Genomic DNA, 15,296 nt, shown 5'->3' with positions numbered 1-15,296 from the left:
CTGGCTGCCCACAGCAAGGCTGTGGGGGGGTTCCGCAGGTGGAACAGGGCCCATTGGCTCCAGGATGGCCGTGGCCCGGTCCGGCCTGGCCCGAGCAGGGCTTGGGCTGGGCCCGCTGGCCCCCGCACGGGGCCCGCAGCCACCTGTCCCAGCACTGGAAACGAGAGAGAAAGTCTGCCTCAGGGTTTCTATTTTTAAGTGTGCATCACAGAGGCGGTCACAATTTTAAGTGGCTTAAAGAATTGTCCGTATTCAGACTGGCCAGCTGATGGGTTCTGTTAGGTCACAGAGGAAGCTGTAAGCACCCCTTTGAAAGGACATCCCTTCCGGGACTATGCTTGCTAACCCGTGACAGATGGCAAAAGCTGAAGGTACAAGTGACATAGGTTTGGGAGGTCATTGCATGCCAAAGAGTCAGTATGGAGGAATCAGTTCACAGTAAGCTGTAGCTCAGCAAGCTACAAAGGGTAACCAGCAAGCAAACCAGGGCTTGGGTTAGGGAAGTTTATGGGCTGCTGCCTTTGCTCACATTAGTCATCTCTTGCTTCCATTACCAAGGTCTTTTCTCTCCAGTGGAGCATTAGTGAGGTTTTACAAGCACAGATGAAGGAAAAGGAGCAGGTTCTACTGATCTCCTTTCAAAGCATGTCTGATTTATTGGCTATTTGCTGTGCAGAGGAGCACTGTGAACAGCTAATCTGATAGGTTACAGGATGAGTTTCTCCTCCAGTCTGTTCACCATCTACCCTTGATATCATAAGATTCAGCTGTTAGTGGCAAGGATGGTTATTGTGTCTGAACACAGAGCTCATACAAGGCATGTCTGAGCAAGCAGGCAGAGCACACACAGTACCAGGTACTAATTTGAATTTACCAGTGCATGTAACATAGAATTCCCTTGCCCGTGTCCTCAGGCGGCAGATGCTGCTGCCTGCCACAGTGATCAGAAATTTTACAGGCAATAATATGTGTCATTTCCATAGCCTGAAAAAACCTTAACAATGGAGTTAACAGGAACACTGCTGAAAGGAGTACTTGCCATCATGTGCACTAATTTTAAGTGTGCCTGTTTTTTCCTCTTATATTCTGGTTTATTACTGTCAGGCTGTTTCTGGATTCTGGCCTCTTGGCACTGCTTTCCAGCAGAAATAAGAAACATGAAAGCACATTTTAGAGGAAAACATGTAATGTAATAGAGGAGAAAATAGGTCAGATTTCACTTGCCGATGCCTCTTTAAGTTAACAGCTGTGGGTCAGAATACATTTTTATACAGAAGCACAGCCAGAAAATTTAAGCTTGCAGAGTGATGTCTCATGGCATTCATAACCTTCTTTTCATGACCTTTGAGGCTTTGTGTGGCAAGTGATCAAATACAAAAAAACGATGGGGGGCAGGGGGTTGGAGGGGGGCTTGTGGTTATTGTTTTAAGGGATTTAATATGTCAGTTATCTGATAATACTATATTTTTATATACTGGGGGTTTTAATCAACATGGCAACCGTTAAGATATATTTTCATCCCTTAGGAAAGGAAAAGTAGGGATGTACTTTTTATTTGTTTCTAAAAGTCCATGAAAGATGGATTCTTGACTGCAAAGTCATATCATTGATATTACGTTCTTAAAACTTTTTCTTTTTTCTGGCAAGGTCTTGATACCCATTTCATATGCCTACCCTTATCTAAATATTTGGTGCCTGCATTGTTACTCACAAATTGCCTGAAATTGATAGGTCACTGTTTCTATTAATCCATAATAGCGTATTGCTCATTAAAAGGCAGGATTTGCTGCTCTACTTTCCTCCAAACTTATAAATTTTAAACCACAAATGACTGTGGCAATTTTTCTGTATTTTCTACGTTTATATTTTATAGAAATATTAGCATCTTTCGAATGGATTTTAATAACATATTTAATCAGAAAATACCTGGAAGTATTTTCATGGTAAGAAAACCGTGCACTTAAAGCATCATAAACAGGCAATTCTTTCATGAGTTTTGAATAAGACAGTGGAATGTGTGTGATAGACAGGAAAGCCAGAAGTGACACCAGCTTTGTATGAATTAGAAGACTATATTCTCCTACATACAGTTCTATGAGGAAGCCACATGATGGATGAATAATTTGGCTTATTTAGGCATTGTAATTTCATTCTGCTACAAGGATACAGCCAAAACAGATTGACTGCTGCTCAAGGACAGTATTTCTGTTTAATTCTTTTGATTGCTTATGAATCAGGAGAATGCCTGTACTGTCTGTGTCACTAAAGTTTATATTTTCCTAATTTTTTTTTCCTTACACATTTTTTTTCAGCATTTCACCTTTTCTTGAATGGTGAATGACCTAAAACATAACACAGATCTGTTTTGGAACAACATAGAGATCCATTTATAAATGAAATTATTTCACAGTACTTATATAGTAAGCTTTTTGAAGTACAGGAAGATTGCCAAAGTGGAAAAATGTGCTGGAAATACAGAAGTGTTTTATGATAAATATAGTACTCATAGGTGGGGTCAAGGACTCTGATATCACTGTGTTCATTCATATTTATTTACTGCAGAGAAATGAACCCCACATGGTTATTTTTGCTTCACTGACTGTAATCCCATCAAGGCAGCCTTATAGACATCTGCTAAGGTTTTTATTATTACTTGGTTAAGATTGTGAGATTGAGGTGAGAAAAATCCAACTGTCACCTAGAAATGACCTCAAGGGGGTTTCACAGATTTGTCCAACTTTATTTCTACATATTTCTACAGGCTTAGATGTATTCCTTGCCCCGAAGTGCTTCAGACTGTGGCTACTCACATTTTCCAAAAAATAATGGTCTCATATATGTGGTGTGCTCTTTAACCTTAATTCCGTCAAGCTTTTTTCAAAATACGAAGAGTAAGGACCAAGCAAGAGACAAATTGCCCCAAATATTTTTCTGTAGACATTGAAAGATATATCAGCTTTATAAAAGGTTTAACATCCACTGTTATGCCTACAAATAATTCCTTATGCTAAGTAGACCCTTCTATCCATAGCCATTGAATTCAATCTCAATACATTAATAACCATCATGAGGTTCTTGGGATATCCTAGAACAATTCATTTCTCAGAGTACTTCTTATCTAAACAAGATCAAGTCCTTGTACCTTTCTTTAGCCAGTATCCTGTGGTAGTCTATCTGAGAATTATCTGCATCTTGCTCCTCTGGAGGGAAGTAGGAAAGGGCTTATGGACCAGAAAGCACTTCCATCGGTGCTGTTGTTGTGCCATTCAGTTACCCAACAGTAGTAACATGAAGCAGAAACCTTTCGGGTCCCCTTTCTTTTTAATTTAAGTCAATGCATGCTGATAAAATTTTAATAAAAAGGAATCCAAGAAGAGGAGTGAGTTACTTATTATGGAAATTTCCAACGACCATTGTAATGTTGGATTTTCAGTTTTTAAAAGTGGTTACATTCCTAATTGGGGAACAAAAAGGACCAATTTATCCCTTGCTGTGAGAAACATTTTTCTTATATATTAGTCTCATGAAGCCTCTAATTCAGCCAAACACATTATGTAAATTGAATGCATGAAACACTTTCTAAAATATATATCAGATTTACATTACTAGTCTGTTGCGTTAGATTCAGGAAGGGACCTTGTTACATTGTGGCAAATTTTTTTTTACTTTCATAATACTCCTTCCTGAAATAAACTGTGTTTAGTACAAGCAAATCTTCTATCAATAACTCTTGGGGATGTCCTAAATGAGTATTCACTAGCTTCACCTGGGCCGTGTGAACGTAATCGCTACATCTTCATCTTTACTGATCTCAGGAACAAGACTTTTATGCCCCTTTTAAAGTAGAATTGCATTCTTTTGATAAAAAATCTGCAAATGTTGGACTGCAGCAATTGTTCCAATGCGAAATGAATTTGGATAAATCTGCACTGCATACAGATTGAGTATCTCAAAGCCCTATGACACAGATACCATGGGCTGAAAAATTAGGGGGCAGTGTAAGAGCTGTGAAAGCTAAGCTTGTTTTTTCTTACACTGTCAAAACCCAGATTTATATCTGTCTTGTACACATTGCTTGGAGTCTGATGGTGTTAAAAGATAGCATTTTTTAAAGATTAATAAGGATGCAGTTTAAGTATGTACATGTATGGCTGTGCCCTTTCTGGAGAATATAGTTTTGATTTTAGACAATGGTGATACATTAAGAAGCAAAATCAATTATCACAAAATAATTTACAGTAGAAACTGATCATAGTAGGTCATTTGCATAATGAAGTGCTGTTAGTATTAATTTTGTACGCGTTTAGGTGGAAGTATTAATAAACCATTTTCATTTCTGGCCTGGCTTTTTTAGGATACACCACTTTTGATGGCTTTCTCTTATGCATCTCACCACACACATGTATTTTGTCTTTGAAGTGGGGGTCAGAGAGGTGTGAATTTAGAACCAGGGAGCTTCCCGTGAAACTGGAAAAGATATTCAGATACTGAAGTAATAAAAAAGAACAATTAACCCTTAAAGTGAGATATCCATTAAAACTGTAGGCAAATTTGATTATAGCTGCAATTTAAGAAGAAATATTAGGGGTATTTTTCTAAAGGTTACATTTGACTGGTGACCACAGGGACTTTTGTACCATAGGGACAAGATAACTGCTCCTCTACTTCTCCATAATGATTTTGCAACCCTCCAGAGCAGATAAATTCAGAGAGATCAGCTTCTCATTTTGCCTTACAGCTGTCTTTTTTAAATTGTTATTTGGTACATTCAGAACAGCAAGTCGGCAACTAATAAGGATTAGTAATGGGGAGGTTTTATTTAATTCAGTTTTAAGCTGCTTTATTCAACAAAATCCTTAAAACACAGAGATTATATTTTTGGAGATTCTAACACACTGCCATGAATTCTATAGTATCTGCAATACTAAAACATATTTCCATGGAAGATTAAATGCTTGTATACAGTATGTGAATTTATTGATTACATTTTGAAGTTGTATTCCCACACTGAAGGCTTTGTGTTTTACTGTTTCAGCAGATTTTCAAAGCATCATCTAGCAGGTTTTGGACAGTATGTAGCAGTACTGCTAACTCTAATGATTTTATCAAAATTTTTTCTGTATTTGATTTTTTTATTTAAAAACTTGTCTCCTGGAGTACCATAAATGGGTGAGAATTCATACTTTTATTTTTAAAAATAATTATCCTTCTTCCTAGTTACTAAAAAATTGAAATTTGTGTTAAATTTCTGCCTGTGTTCACTCACAAGCAAATTAAAGGAGTAAAGTAATTCAACATTTGAATGGGAATCTCACTGATGTGTTCAACTTAAGGCATCTCTCTTTGCCATTTTGAGACTTGAGGTTGGTAATAGTTCTGAAAGACAAGAAATAATGTATAGCAGTATTCTGTCAGGCTTGGGATGGCCATATTTAGTTAGGTCTCTGCATGTGTGATGGGTGTCTGAACTCCTGTAATGGTCCATGGACACAGCCTGTACAGGCAACGGAGCCAAATTGGTGTTTCAGCTCACTCCTACTGCAGATACCTGGAGGCCGATCAGCTCCACTAAGCATATTGACCATAGTGGGAATTTCTCACTTGCCATATGAGTTGGTATTTATACCCAGCACTTAAGTTTAGGTGTCTCACTCCCAAATTGAATCCCATACCTCTGACCAGAAGCTGAATTACTTTACTCATTATTACTAAGGGACTGCCTTCTGTGCAGAGTTCAAATGGCTGCCTTAAGAGGCTGAAGGCACAGGGTGGTTTTCACAAAATCTTTAGCTTTCCTAGCTGGTCACATTCTTATTTTATCCTACCTGTCGCCATGTTTTACCATATATGATCTTTCCTCACCTCATACAAAGGATATCTGTTACTAAAGGACTTTTCCTGCTTTATGTTTCAGTTTTCAGTAAAGTTTCAACTTTCAGTAAAAGCTTTACTTACATTTCCTCACATCTGATTCATGTTAGAAGCCATCTCTTTTAAAAAGTGCTGCAATATGCCAGGATAAATTCTATTTTTACCTATGTAATAATCCTGTTTACTATGAATTAAAAGTTATCATTAAATTAGAAGTTTGAAATGAGGCTTTTTGTGGATTTCAGTCCAGTCCTTGTTCATCATTCTCACTACTTTGTTTTTAACAGGAGTCCTGTGCTTGTGTTCCAATGTGTGCATCGCCATGTCATTTGCCTGGACTGCTTCCATTTGTATTGTGTGACCATGCTGAATGACCGCCAGTTCATCCATGACCCAGAGCTTGGCTACTCCCTCCCCTGTGTAGGTATGTTCCAGATGATTTTTTTTTTTTTTAATGTGATTTTGATTTCAGGGTAAGTTTTTTTTAATCAGCTATTAGTTTTGAGTATATCAGTGAAATTATACTGCATTCATAGGAGTTGTTTAATTTCTTGGAGAAAACATTTGAATGTTGATGTGGTTTTTGCTAAGCATGTGAACTGGAGAATTAACTGGATTCCAAAGGGCATTTCTTTTAAAATCAAATGTTTACTTTCTTCACATTAGTCTTTTATAATCATGAAGTGCAAGCAGATGATAGCATTACACTCTGGTTAAAAAAACACAAAACACTTTGACCTCCACATGTCCACTTTCAAATTAAGTAAATTATTAACTTTCTTGCTCTGTCTTCAAGTACTAACAAAAAAGGATTGCAACAGGAATTTTAAATAATCTTCCTGTTGGTGAAGTTATTACTGCTAATTATCACTTCACTGAATGAAATGTAGTTATGTGTTTTACCTGAGTAGGAAACAAAGTTTGACTTAACTAAACAAAGACTTAAATGGAATATGGAAGATTTGTTTTGAGAATTGATTCAATTACACTGGCATGTGTACTGAAAATTTGTCAAAAATTTTGCTATGAAGAAGTATATTCTATGCATAGAATTCTTTCTTGGGGCTAAATTAGCATGTGAGCGTATATGTTTGTCTCAAGTGCTGTATCGTGGTATGAGAATTTTACAGCATATTAGAAGCTGCATAGAAGATGGGTTTGCCCAGTTACCTGAATGGCTGATAAATAAGTTTCAAACCCCACTAGATGGGAGAAAAATTGACAAAAGTTCTTATGAGAGTAGCATCTATTTAATCTGAGAACATGCCTTGAGGATATTGAAAGTACAGTAGTAGGAAATATTTTAAATTATTTATTTTTATTTGCTTCGAGGGCAAACAAGCAATGTTTCTTCACATTTCACTAGAATTACTTTGTACATGCTGTGTTGCTGGCTCTTATTTTACTCCCCCCTAAACAGGTCACTGTGCTACTGCGCTTACACACTGATGTCATCCTGCACAAAATAATATTTAATGTTGTGTAGGAAAACTTGTCATGAAAAACTGAACAATCACTTTATACCCAGTGTTCTTTCCTTGACCTTTACATTAGCATAGTACTGTGTGGTCAATCTGTACTCTCATCCACCTTCCTTGCTTCTCCAGAAGTCAATCCATTTTCTGCTCCCATGCAAATTAATAAGCTGCTTGAGTAGAATCCTTCCTTTTTTCCCTCTTTTATTGATTTTCTTCCATTTTCTTCTGTTAGCTCCTTAAGTTAATCAGTTATGCCAGTGGTGCAGCAGGCAGCTCATCTTTCTCCTCGCTTGTGGGCCTCCTTGCTGCTATGGCTGGTGTCACAGAGCTTCCTCCAGTTCAGGCTGATATGTCAGACTAATGACCCTTCTGCCTCTTCTGTCTGTAAACCCATTTCTAGTCATGCTGCACAAAACTTTTATTAGGATTTTTCCATATATCTTCAACTTCAGTGGTTCAGTTCAGATGTCCTTTTTTCTCAGAGAGGAGACTAAGAAGTTTTCAGAAATTTTTACCCCTGACTGGCAAAGCCAATCTTTTTCTCTTTTCTGTTTGCTGAAGTTGGACATTATGGGAATTGAACAGAAGAAGCAGAGTAGAGATGGGATGAGGAGAATATGCAAGAAGATGGTGCTGGGATGCTCAGGGTTGTGATTTCAGTCTGGAGTTGCGAGGAAGGCATAGGTTTGTCTTAAGAAAGGGATACTGTAGAGGGTGCACAAAGGATGGGTGTACTTCTATTGTTCAAGTGAGATAAGGTTCAGCTGAGGGAATGGAAAAGAAGCTATTGCTGCCAATCTAGCCTCAGCTGTGTTACACTCTAAGTGTTACAACAGCTAAATATGGGAAGACTAAAATCTTGCTAATCTCAAAGTTTCAGAACTCTCCAAATCGGAAAGTTGTTTTCAAAATACTATACCTTAAAGTAGTTCTAATAGCAGCAGTAATAGTAATACAATTGCAATACCTTTTCTCTGTCTTATTGATTGCTACCTCCATCAATTGTCTCTGTGATGTTAGCAGTTTTGAATTTAAAAAAATGTGTTTGGAAGTATCCTCTTCCAAGCTGCTGTGCAGGATGAAGAATCTAAGCAGGGCTATTGTGACTTCTGTGACTGGTACATTTCTGCAGCTACCTGAACCTAACTTTCTGATATACAAGTAATTTGGTTGTCTCTAGTATTAAGTTATACTTGAGTTAGGAACTAATGATTATTTTTTGTTCTTTGAGAAAGTCATGAGACTGAGTTTCATCATACCTGTGAGGAGGAGGCATGCCTGAGTTGCCAACCCCTTCCTACTGTTCAGATACAAGGGGTTTTAGCCTCCTTCAAAGCTATGGATGAATCAGCTTTCATCATCAATGAAATCAGTTAAGAAACATTCACAACAGTGCCACTTGATTTTCTTTTCTATTTACCATGGTACTTGTACTGAATAGCATGAGATGGCATTTTTACAGTCTACAGTTCACAGTCTTCATTTTGCAACTGCAATTTGCAGTTTATATTTACATGTGAGTATGAGAAAGCACTATTTGGCACAGCTTTTTCTAATTACCTTAGTGAAGCCTGGCAGGAATGAACACCCTGGGACATGCCAAGAAAATCCTTTTCTTTCTTATTCTGGCAATGTTGGTTTAATACATGTTGTAGATAAACCCTAGTAGAGCATGGCTCAAATTAAAAAAATATTATGTATAAGCTTTATTGAAAGGATAGAGGTTCATTTGAGCCTTCTTCTAAAAGGAAAACAAAACAAAATCATATTCACTCTGATGAGATTTGTGTTATGGTAGCTGACCGGGTTGCACAGACAGCTCGAAAGAGTCTGCATTAATACATGTATATTTAAACTCCACAGACTAATGCTGAAATAGTGTTTATGAGGTCTTGAAGTTTGGGGTTTGGACTTTTTAGAAGTTATTTTATCATTTTCATGTAAGAGTAGATTTACTTAAAAACTAGCGCATTTCTTCAAGGCGTATGTGCACACATTGCCCTCGAACTGTACAGGAGGGTTTGATTTTGTAATTAAGCGTATTTAAATTGTTGGCACTTCCAATTAGTTCTGTTCATTCTAGTGTTTTTCAAAAATAGAGATAACATAATGAACATAGCCTGCAGTTTCCATTAACATTTGACTCACTGTTCCCGATTTTTATCAAGGGAATGTACCAACATAGCAAGTTTTTTATATCTTTTATTGGATCAACCTAGAGGTGAAAGCACCACACACACAACAGAATAAAAATAAACAGCAGCTGTTACAGCAAAGGGTCACTGTGACAGATGAGATCAGTGTTGTCATCACAAGTGTATGATAACTTGAGCTGGAAAGGATCTAGGGATTTCAGATAAACAAGTCTTCTCAAGTAGGTTTAATTTCTTGTTTCCTGGCACAGATGTGCCAGAGGATGAATTTTGTCATTGCATTCAGGTATTTTGTGTGGTTATATCCTTGCTTTTCTTTGATTTCTGTTATGGGGCCTTATTAAGCAGGAGATAATATGTGTTCAAAAGAAAGCTATCATCTCAGCTGATGAGCTATGATATATCACCTCAACAGTGCCACAGCTTCACTTTGTTCCAAAACAAAAAGCGTCATTGCTGTGATTTTTGGAAGAACAGCATTAATTCCTTAGTGTTCAGCTGCTAATCGAGTGCCAGGCAGCAGTACTATAGCTGAGAGCAGCCAGCATTGAGCACCGGAGCTCTGAGCACAGTAACTGGTGCATTGATAGGATTAGCTGTTCACAGGAGTGTGGCAGCAGTCCCACGACTCAAACCCACTGGATCAGCTCAGAGGAAGGACTTGCAGATAGGAGCTGTCTGAATTTCATTGGTCATTAAAATAAAAAAGTAAATGTTACAGATTTTACTCTCTGCCCTTGTTAAATAGCAACAAAAAAATCTATCCCATTTCTCTGTGTGGTGTCTTGTATTAATGAGGCTTCATGCATAGAAATTTCCATGAGTAGTGACCTCCAAGTATCTTTGAAATAATTAATAAGGTGCTTAGAGGGATAGATTTGCATATGCATGAAAGATCATTTATGGTTATTTAGTTACTGTGTGGAGCAAAGAATCTTACAGCATTACCTCAAAGAAGGAATTGTACACAAATATACAATGTTTTACCCCTTTTAAACACATTATGTTCCTATGAACACCATTGCAGTTCTAAAATAGCATTATAGCATTATGAATCTTGGTCCCCAAAGTAAAAGAGGCTTCCACAGTTCTTTGGTAGTGGAAAAGTTGGTGACACCAAGCAAAGGCAAGGTTTTACACTGCTGTAGGCACTTTGCAAAAATGTCTTTATTTCTTATGAGTAATCATATGCATGATGTATTTTAAAGGAATCCAGATAAAAGATGCAGTTCTCCTGATGACTGTAAAGCATTGTTGTATCTGGAAGTAATCTGATTTTACCACAGATATATAAATAAATAAGGAGAATTACCCCAGTTTGTGTATGAAACTGCTAATAAAAAGGACTAAAGCTTTAAAGTATAATAAATTGCCTCAAGAACCATGTTTTGCTGAAGGAAAGCTTCTAGGGTTAGATTAAATTTTTTATCCACATTATATGCTATTTATATAATAACAGTATGTCAATGCAGTCATGAATCTTTGAACCATCTTTCAAAATCCTAGTACCCTTGTAGAAAAGGGGAGAATGAACAGCTTAAGCAGAGTTTGCAAGTAAAAGGGAGGAGGAAAACTGTGTTTGATTTGATCACACCAAATAGTGTGTTTGAATCTTTTGTTATAGACAAAAGCTCAAATAAATTTCAGAAGGTGTGTGTATGCAAGGGGATCTAAAGTGAAGGTCAGTGTTCTATGAACAGAACCTTCTCAAGAATGTAATTTAGAAGCATGCATGGTTTGGTGGGACCTAAAGTGAACCAGCTGGTATAAGAAATAAGAGCTGCCTGGTGTGAAGCCTCAATATGTCAACAGTTTCTGAAATCTGTGTTCTCCAATAAACTTGCTTAAACACATTTGAGATACCTTAGGAAATCACAAAATTCAGGAAATGGGAGCAAAAGAAGAATAAAATAAAAGGGATTTAAAGCACACACATTTGCAGCTTTAGGAATTAATGCAAAGTGCTCCTTAAATTTAATGTTTAGGAGCTGTTAAATTCTTGGCAGATGTAAACTTTTTGTAATTTCTTGTTTGTGTGAAATATCTGAGCATACAGAAGTAGACTTTGACAGAGAATAGAGCCAAAAACATATCGATAAACCAGATTTTTACTCGCAAGGATTAGTTGAATTTGGGGAAGCTTCCTGAAGTAGTTTCCTGAAGAATTTTTTATGGTCTTCTGCATTCTCCTCTCACTGTGGTCATAAAATAAACATGAGCTAACAGTGTATCAAGTGATTTTTTTGTGTTCCTTTACTAGCACAAGCTCATGAGACTAGCTCAAAGGACATGGTTAGAAGTCACGGCAGCTCTTTCATTTCCATTTTCAGTGTTGACTGAAGTTCAAGCAGTGACATCTGAGGTTTGTTCCCTCAAGTCTTTGTGCTGTTTCTGTGGCTACAGATTGCCAACTTCTTATCTAAACAGCCTCCAAATCTACAGAACAAGCAGAGCTTAATCCCATGGTATATTTGAAGCAGGCATTGGATTCTTCTCTGGGAACAGCTACAGTGAAATCATACAATGTGATACGGAAATATGAGTGGCCATAATTAAATTCTGCATGAGATGTCTTACCCATAGGTGTTTTTCTCCCTTATCTCTCACTAGTCCTTCTATTGCAATGTATTTCAGTTGTAAATTGCATAGAGATGACAGTGCACATAGGCTTAATCTGGTTAGCAATAATGAAGGACAAGAGATAATGAAAAAGTCTTGCATAGAAATTAATTGACTTTAAAAGGAACTAGAAATGAGCTTTCAAAGCACACTTGTCGTATAAAATGAGCTGGCCTGTGTCTACATAAAACAAACATACCAGAGCAGTGGCAGAAGTCTGTGCAGAGGGCTCTGTCTGTCTTTCACCATTTCTATGTCTGGCTGAAGCAGAGGTGAATTTTTGTCTCAGCTGGAGCCAGTGAAATCTGTGACTTTGTCTTTGGAAATGAAAGGTATTTGTTCTGACTGAAAACACTTCTGTCCATACTTGTTTACCTTACAATGATTACTTGACATGGTTGGCAAGTCACTTTTAAGTTGTCATCTGATTGAGAAAAATCATCGCATACACGAACAGTAAAATCAAGTCATACAGTTTTATTAGTCACCAGCTTAACGCCGAACTGCTTGGATGGGGTTTTAATTCAAGCTATTTTCTAATTCATCTGATGTAAGTGCTGTTATAGCAAGTACAATGATTTTGACTGTATTTCCTTAATGCCTATCTTCTCCAGAAAAATACATTTTTTTAAGAAAGAAGGGTCAGCTTCTGAAAAAGAAACTTTTGTGTTCATTCATGGCTGTAGATTCACTTGGAACCAGGACTACATTCAGTTCCATGGATGGTGTTCTAAGTCCTGAATGGCCTTGCTCGGTGTTCCCATTCTAGTCCGTAGGCAGTTAATGCTCATGAGGAAGTCTCTGGGTGAAAGATGGGAACAATTGAGATGAATAGGAGGAAGGAATAATACAGGGAAGTGGAAAGAGGAGTCGTGAAGTGAAGGAACTGAGAGAGGCTGAAGAGGCTGGGAATTAAGGAGAAGTGTTGGTGACTATTCAAGGCATGAAGCAAAAAAATATCTAAAGAGCAAGGGTAGGTAACATGAATAAAGAATGTCTCCAGTTTCTCTCGCAAGGCTGGGAATTTAGCTTTCCATGACAGTAGTTCAGTAGTTTATATGTGGACTGTTCCTTCACAGACTGGAGACACCTGTTTGTCCTAAAAATATCCAACAGACTGAAGAAGATGTTGATTTTTACAGCTGGAATTTTTTTGAGGTCTTTATCTTACACTCATGCAGCTTGAGGGGAAGCTGACCTTTCATGTTTGGATAATTAGAGATTTCCTAATGGATCAGTTTTTATCTGAGCAGAGGGTTTCTTTCAGTATAACGCCATCCCTGAGGTGGGCTGTGCAAGCAGCAGCCTGTATAAGAAATCACTGAGTGCTAACTTATATACTCCATAAATAACCTGCTGGGACCTACTGTGGCACATTCAGCATGTGTTTAGTCTCCAAAGACTAGTGATTAATATTCCCTGAGTCACTTTCTGAGCCTTGGTCTCCCACATGGCAGCATGTAGAGCTGCTGCCATATCACAGAACCAGCTAAGGACATTCCCCTTCAAGAAGGAGTTGGCTTTAATTAAATTTCTGTGTCTGGGAAGTGAAAATCTAATTTTCTTTCTGACATTTTCTATATTACTACTTAGACAAAATTATGAAAATAATTAATCCCTGTGAAGCAGACATCAGCATTACAGGGGTACAAAAATATTGCATATAAATAATACTACTAATCACCAATTTGTTATAAGTTATTGATGCAAGGTCTTATTAAAACTCTTAAATCAAATTTGTTCTTGATATAGCAGATGTGTCAAATGATTACACAATGTAGGTGCAAGTGAGGGTTATAAAAAGTAACATGGTTCAAACTGCTTCTCAATAAATTCTACCTCCCCAAAAACATATTTCAAGACAACAAATAAATGGGGGAAAGGAGATAAGGTGTGTGATTTAGGAAAGAGATTTTAATTGTGTATCAGGGTCACATACAGTGCAATATAGTGGTGAATGAAACTGGTGATAGATGAAAGGTCTGTATGCAATAACAATATTCTCATTCTGGCCCATGGGGAATCCTTTTTCACGTTAAAATGCCATCATGTCACCTATTGTTATTTGGTAGCCTTGGTTTCCTTCCCTTCTTATAAGCATGGAAATTATTATCTACAATTATCTGTTGCTTATAGAAATTTGCCACCATATGATAACAGAGTAGTCTTATAAGTTCTTTAAGATAGAAAATATATATGCTTAAGCAGATGGTGAGTTTAATATGCTCTTGTAAAGGAGTTATTAGGATGCTTACAGTTAGTTTTCTTTGCTTTGATGCCTGATAAACTTGGGCTAGTTAGAAATGTTTATGTTTCATTTTCCAGTTTTAAAACAAAGGTAGCCTCATTTTTTCAGTGAAACTAATAGGACAATAGGATTTGCCAGAACAATTTAATATCCCCATAATTACTGCAATATTTTTTTTAGCATAAATGCATAGATATCTGTAAGGAAACTAAGATTGAAGTTTGCAGAGTGTGGTGATTCTGTCAAGCACCTCTGGATGGAATCAGGGACACCTTCTAAGAAGGGACTTTTCTAGTCCACAATTCAGTCTGATTCATAGCCGAGGTAGAAATAAAGGCCCATGAGATACAGTTAGTTGAAAAGGAAGTGAAACATATATTTTACTTATACATTGTTTTAGTAAGGGTGAATGAAGTTCTTAGAAGACTTTCCCATTTCTGAAACACCTGTGAAGTGATACTTGACAGATCCTTGTTAGTCATGTCCTTCACTAATAATTTAAGTTCTAATATTCACACTTTTTCTGTCAATACCTTTGCGTACCTTGCTCACTGCAAATGCTCATGGATAAAGTCAACAGTAAATAATTTGTAATACAACAAAATTCATAAGATTACATAATATGTGGAATGTTAAACCTTAGGAGCCTTGAGCAGGCCTAGACTGAAGCACTAAGATGCATTCTATAATCTATTTCTCTTTAACAGATACCAGAATGTTAGGAAACCGATATATGTGAAACTGAGGCCATCTATCAGCATTGTAGTGGGTGACTGCCAGTACACTATCTGCCTGTCAGTCAGTACCTGTTTCCTTTTCTTCTCTGTTCCCCTTTGCCCTAGATGTCTCTTTTTAAACCTCTTAAAAAATGAGGTACTGCTATAAAAGCAATGACCTGGCAAAGTGTGCAGTTCTTGCCACTTGGTG

The 15,296-nt window shown here is 37.3% G+C and overlaps 1 protein-coding gene across 2 annotated transcripts in view; it reads left to right on the top strand.

The window, feature by feature from the left end:
• PRKN (parkin RBR E3 ubiquitin protein ligase) overlaps nt 1-15,296 on the top strand; it is a 697,917-nt gene that overhangs the window by 414,460 nt on the left and 268,161 nt on the right. For both annotated transcript variants that reach the window (XM_039569208.1, XM_039569206.1), the window contains one exon: nt 6,159-6,295. In XM_039569208.1, coding sequence (XP_039425142.1) covers nt 6,159-6,295 — 137 coding nt within the window. The remainder of the gene's footprint in view (nt 1-6,158; nt 6,296-15,296) is intronic.

This window comes from Corvus cornix, chromosome 3, assembly GCF_000738735.6.
Source record: "Corvus cornix cornix isolate S_Up_H32 chromosome 3, ASM73873v5, whole genome shotgun sequence".
In the NCBI taxonomy this organism is placed as follows: Eukaryota; Metazoa; Chordata; class Aves; order Passeriformes; family Corvidae; genus Corvus; species Corvus cornix.
The sequence above is the reverse complement of the archived record's forward strand: the minus strand, read 5'-3'. Positions and strand labels throughout refer to the sequence as shown.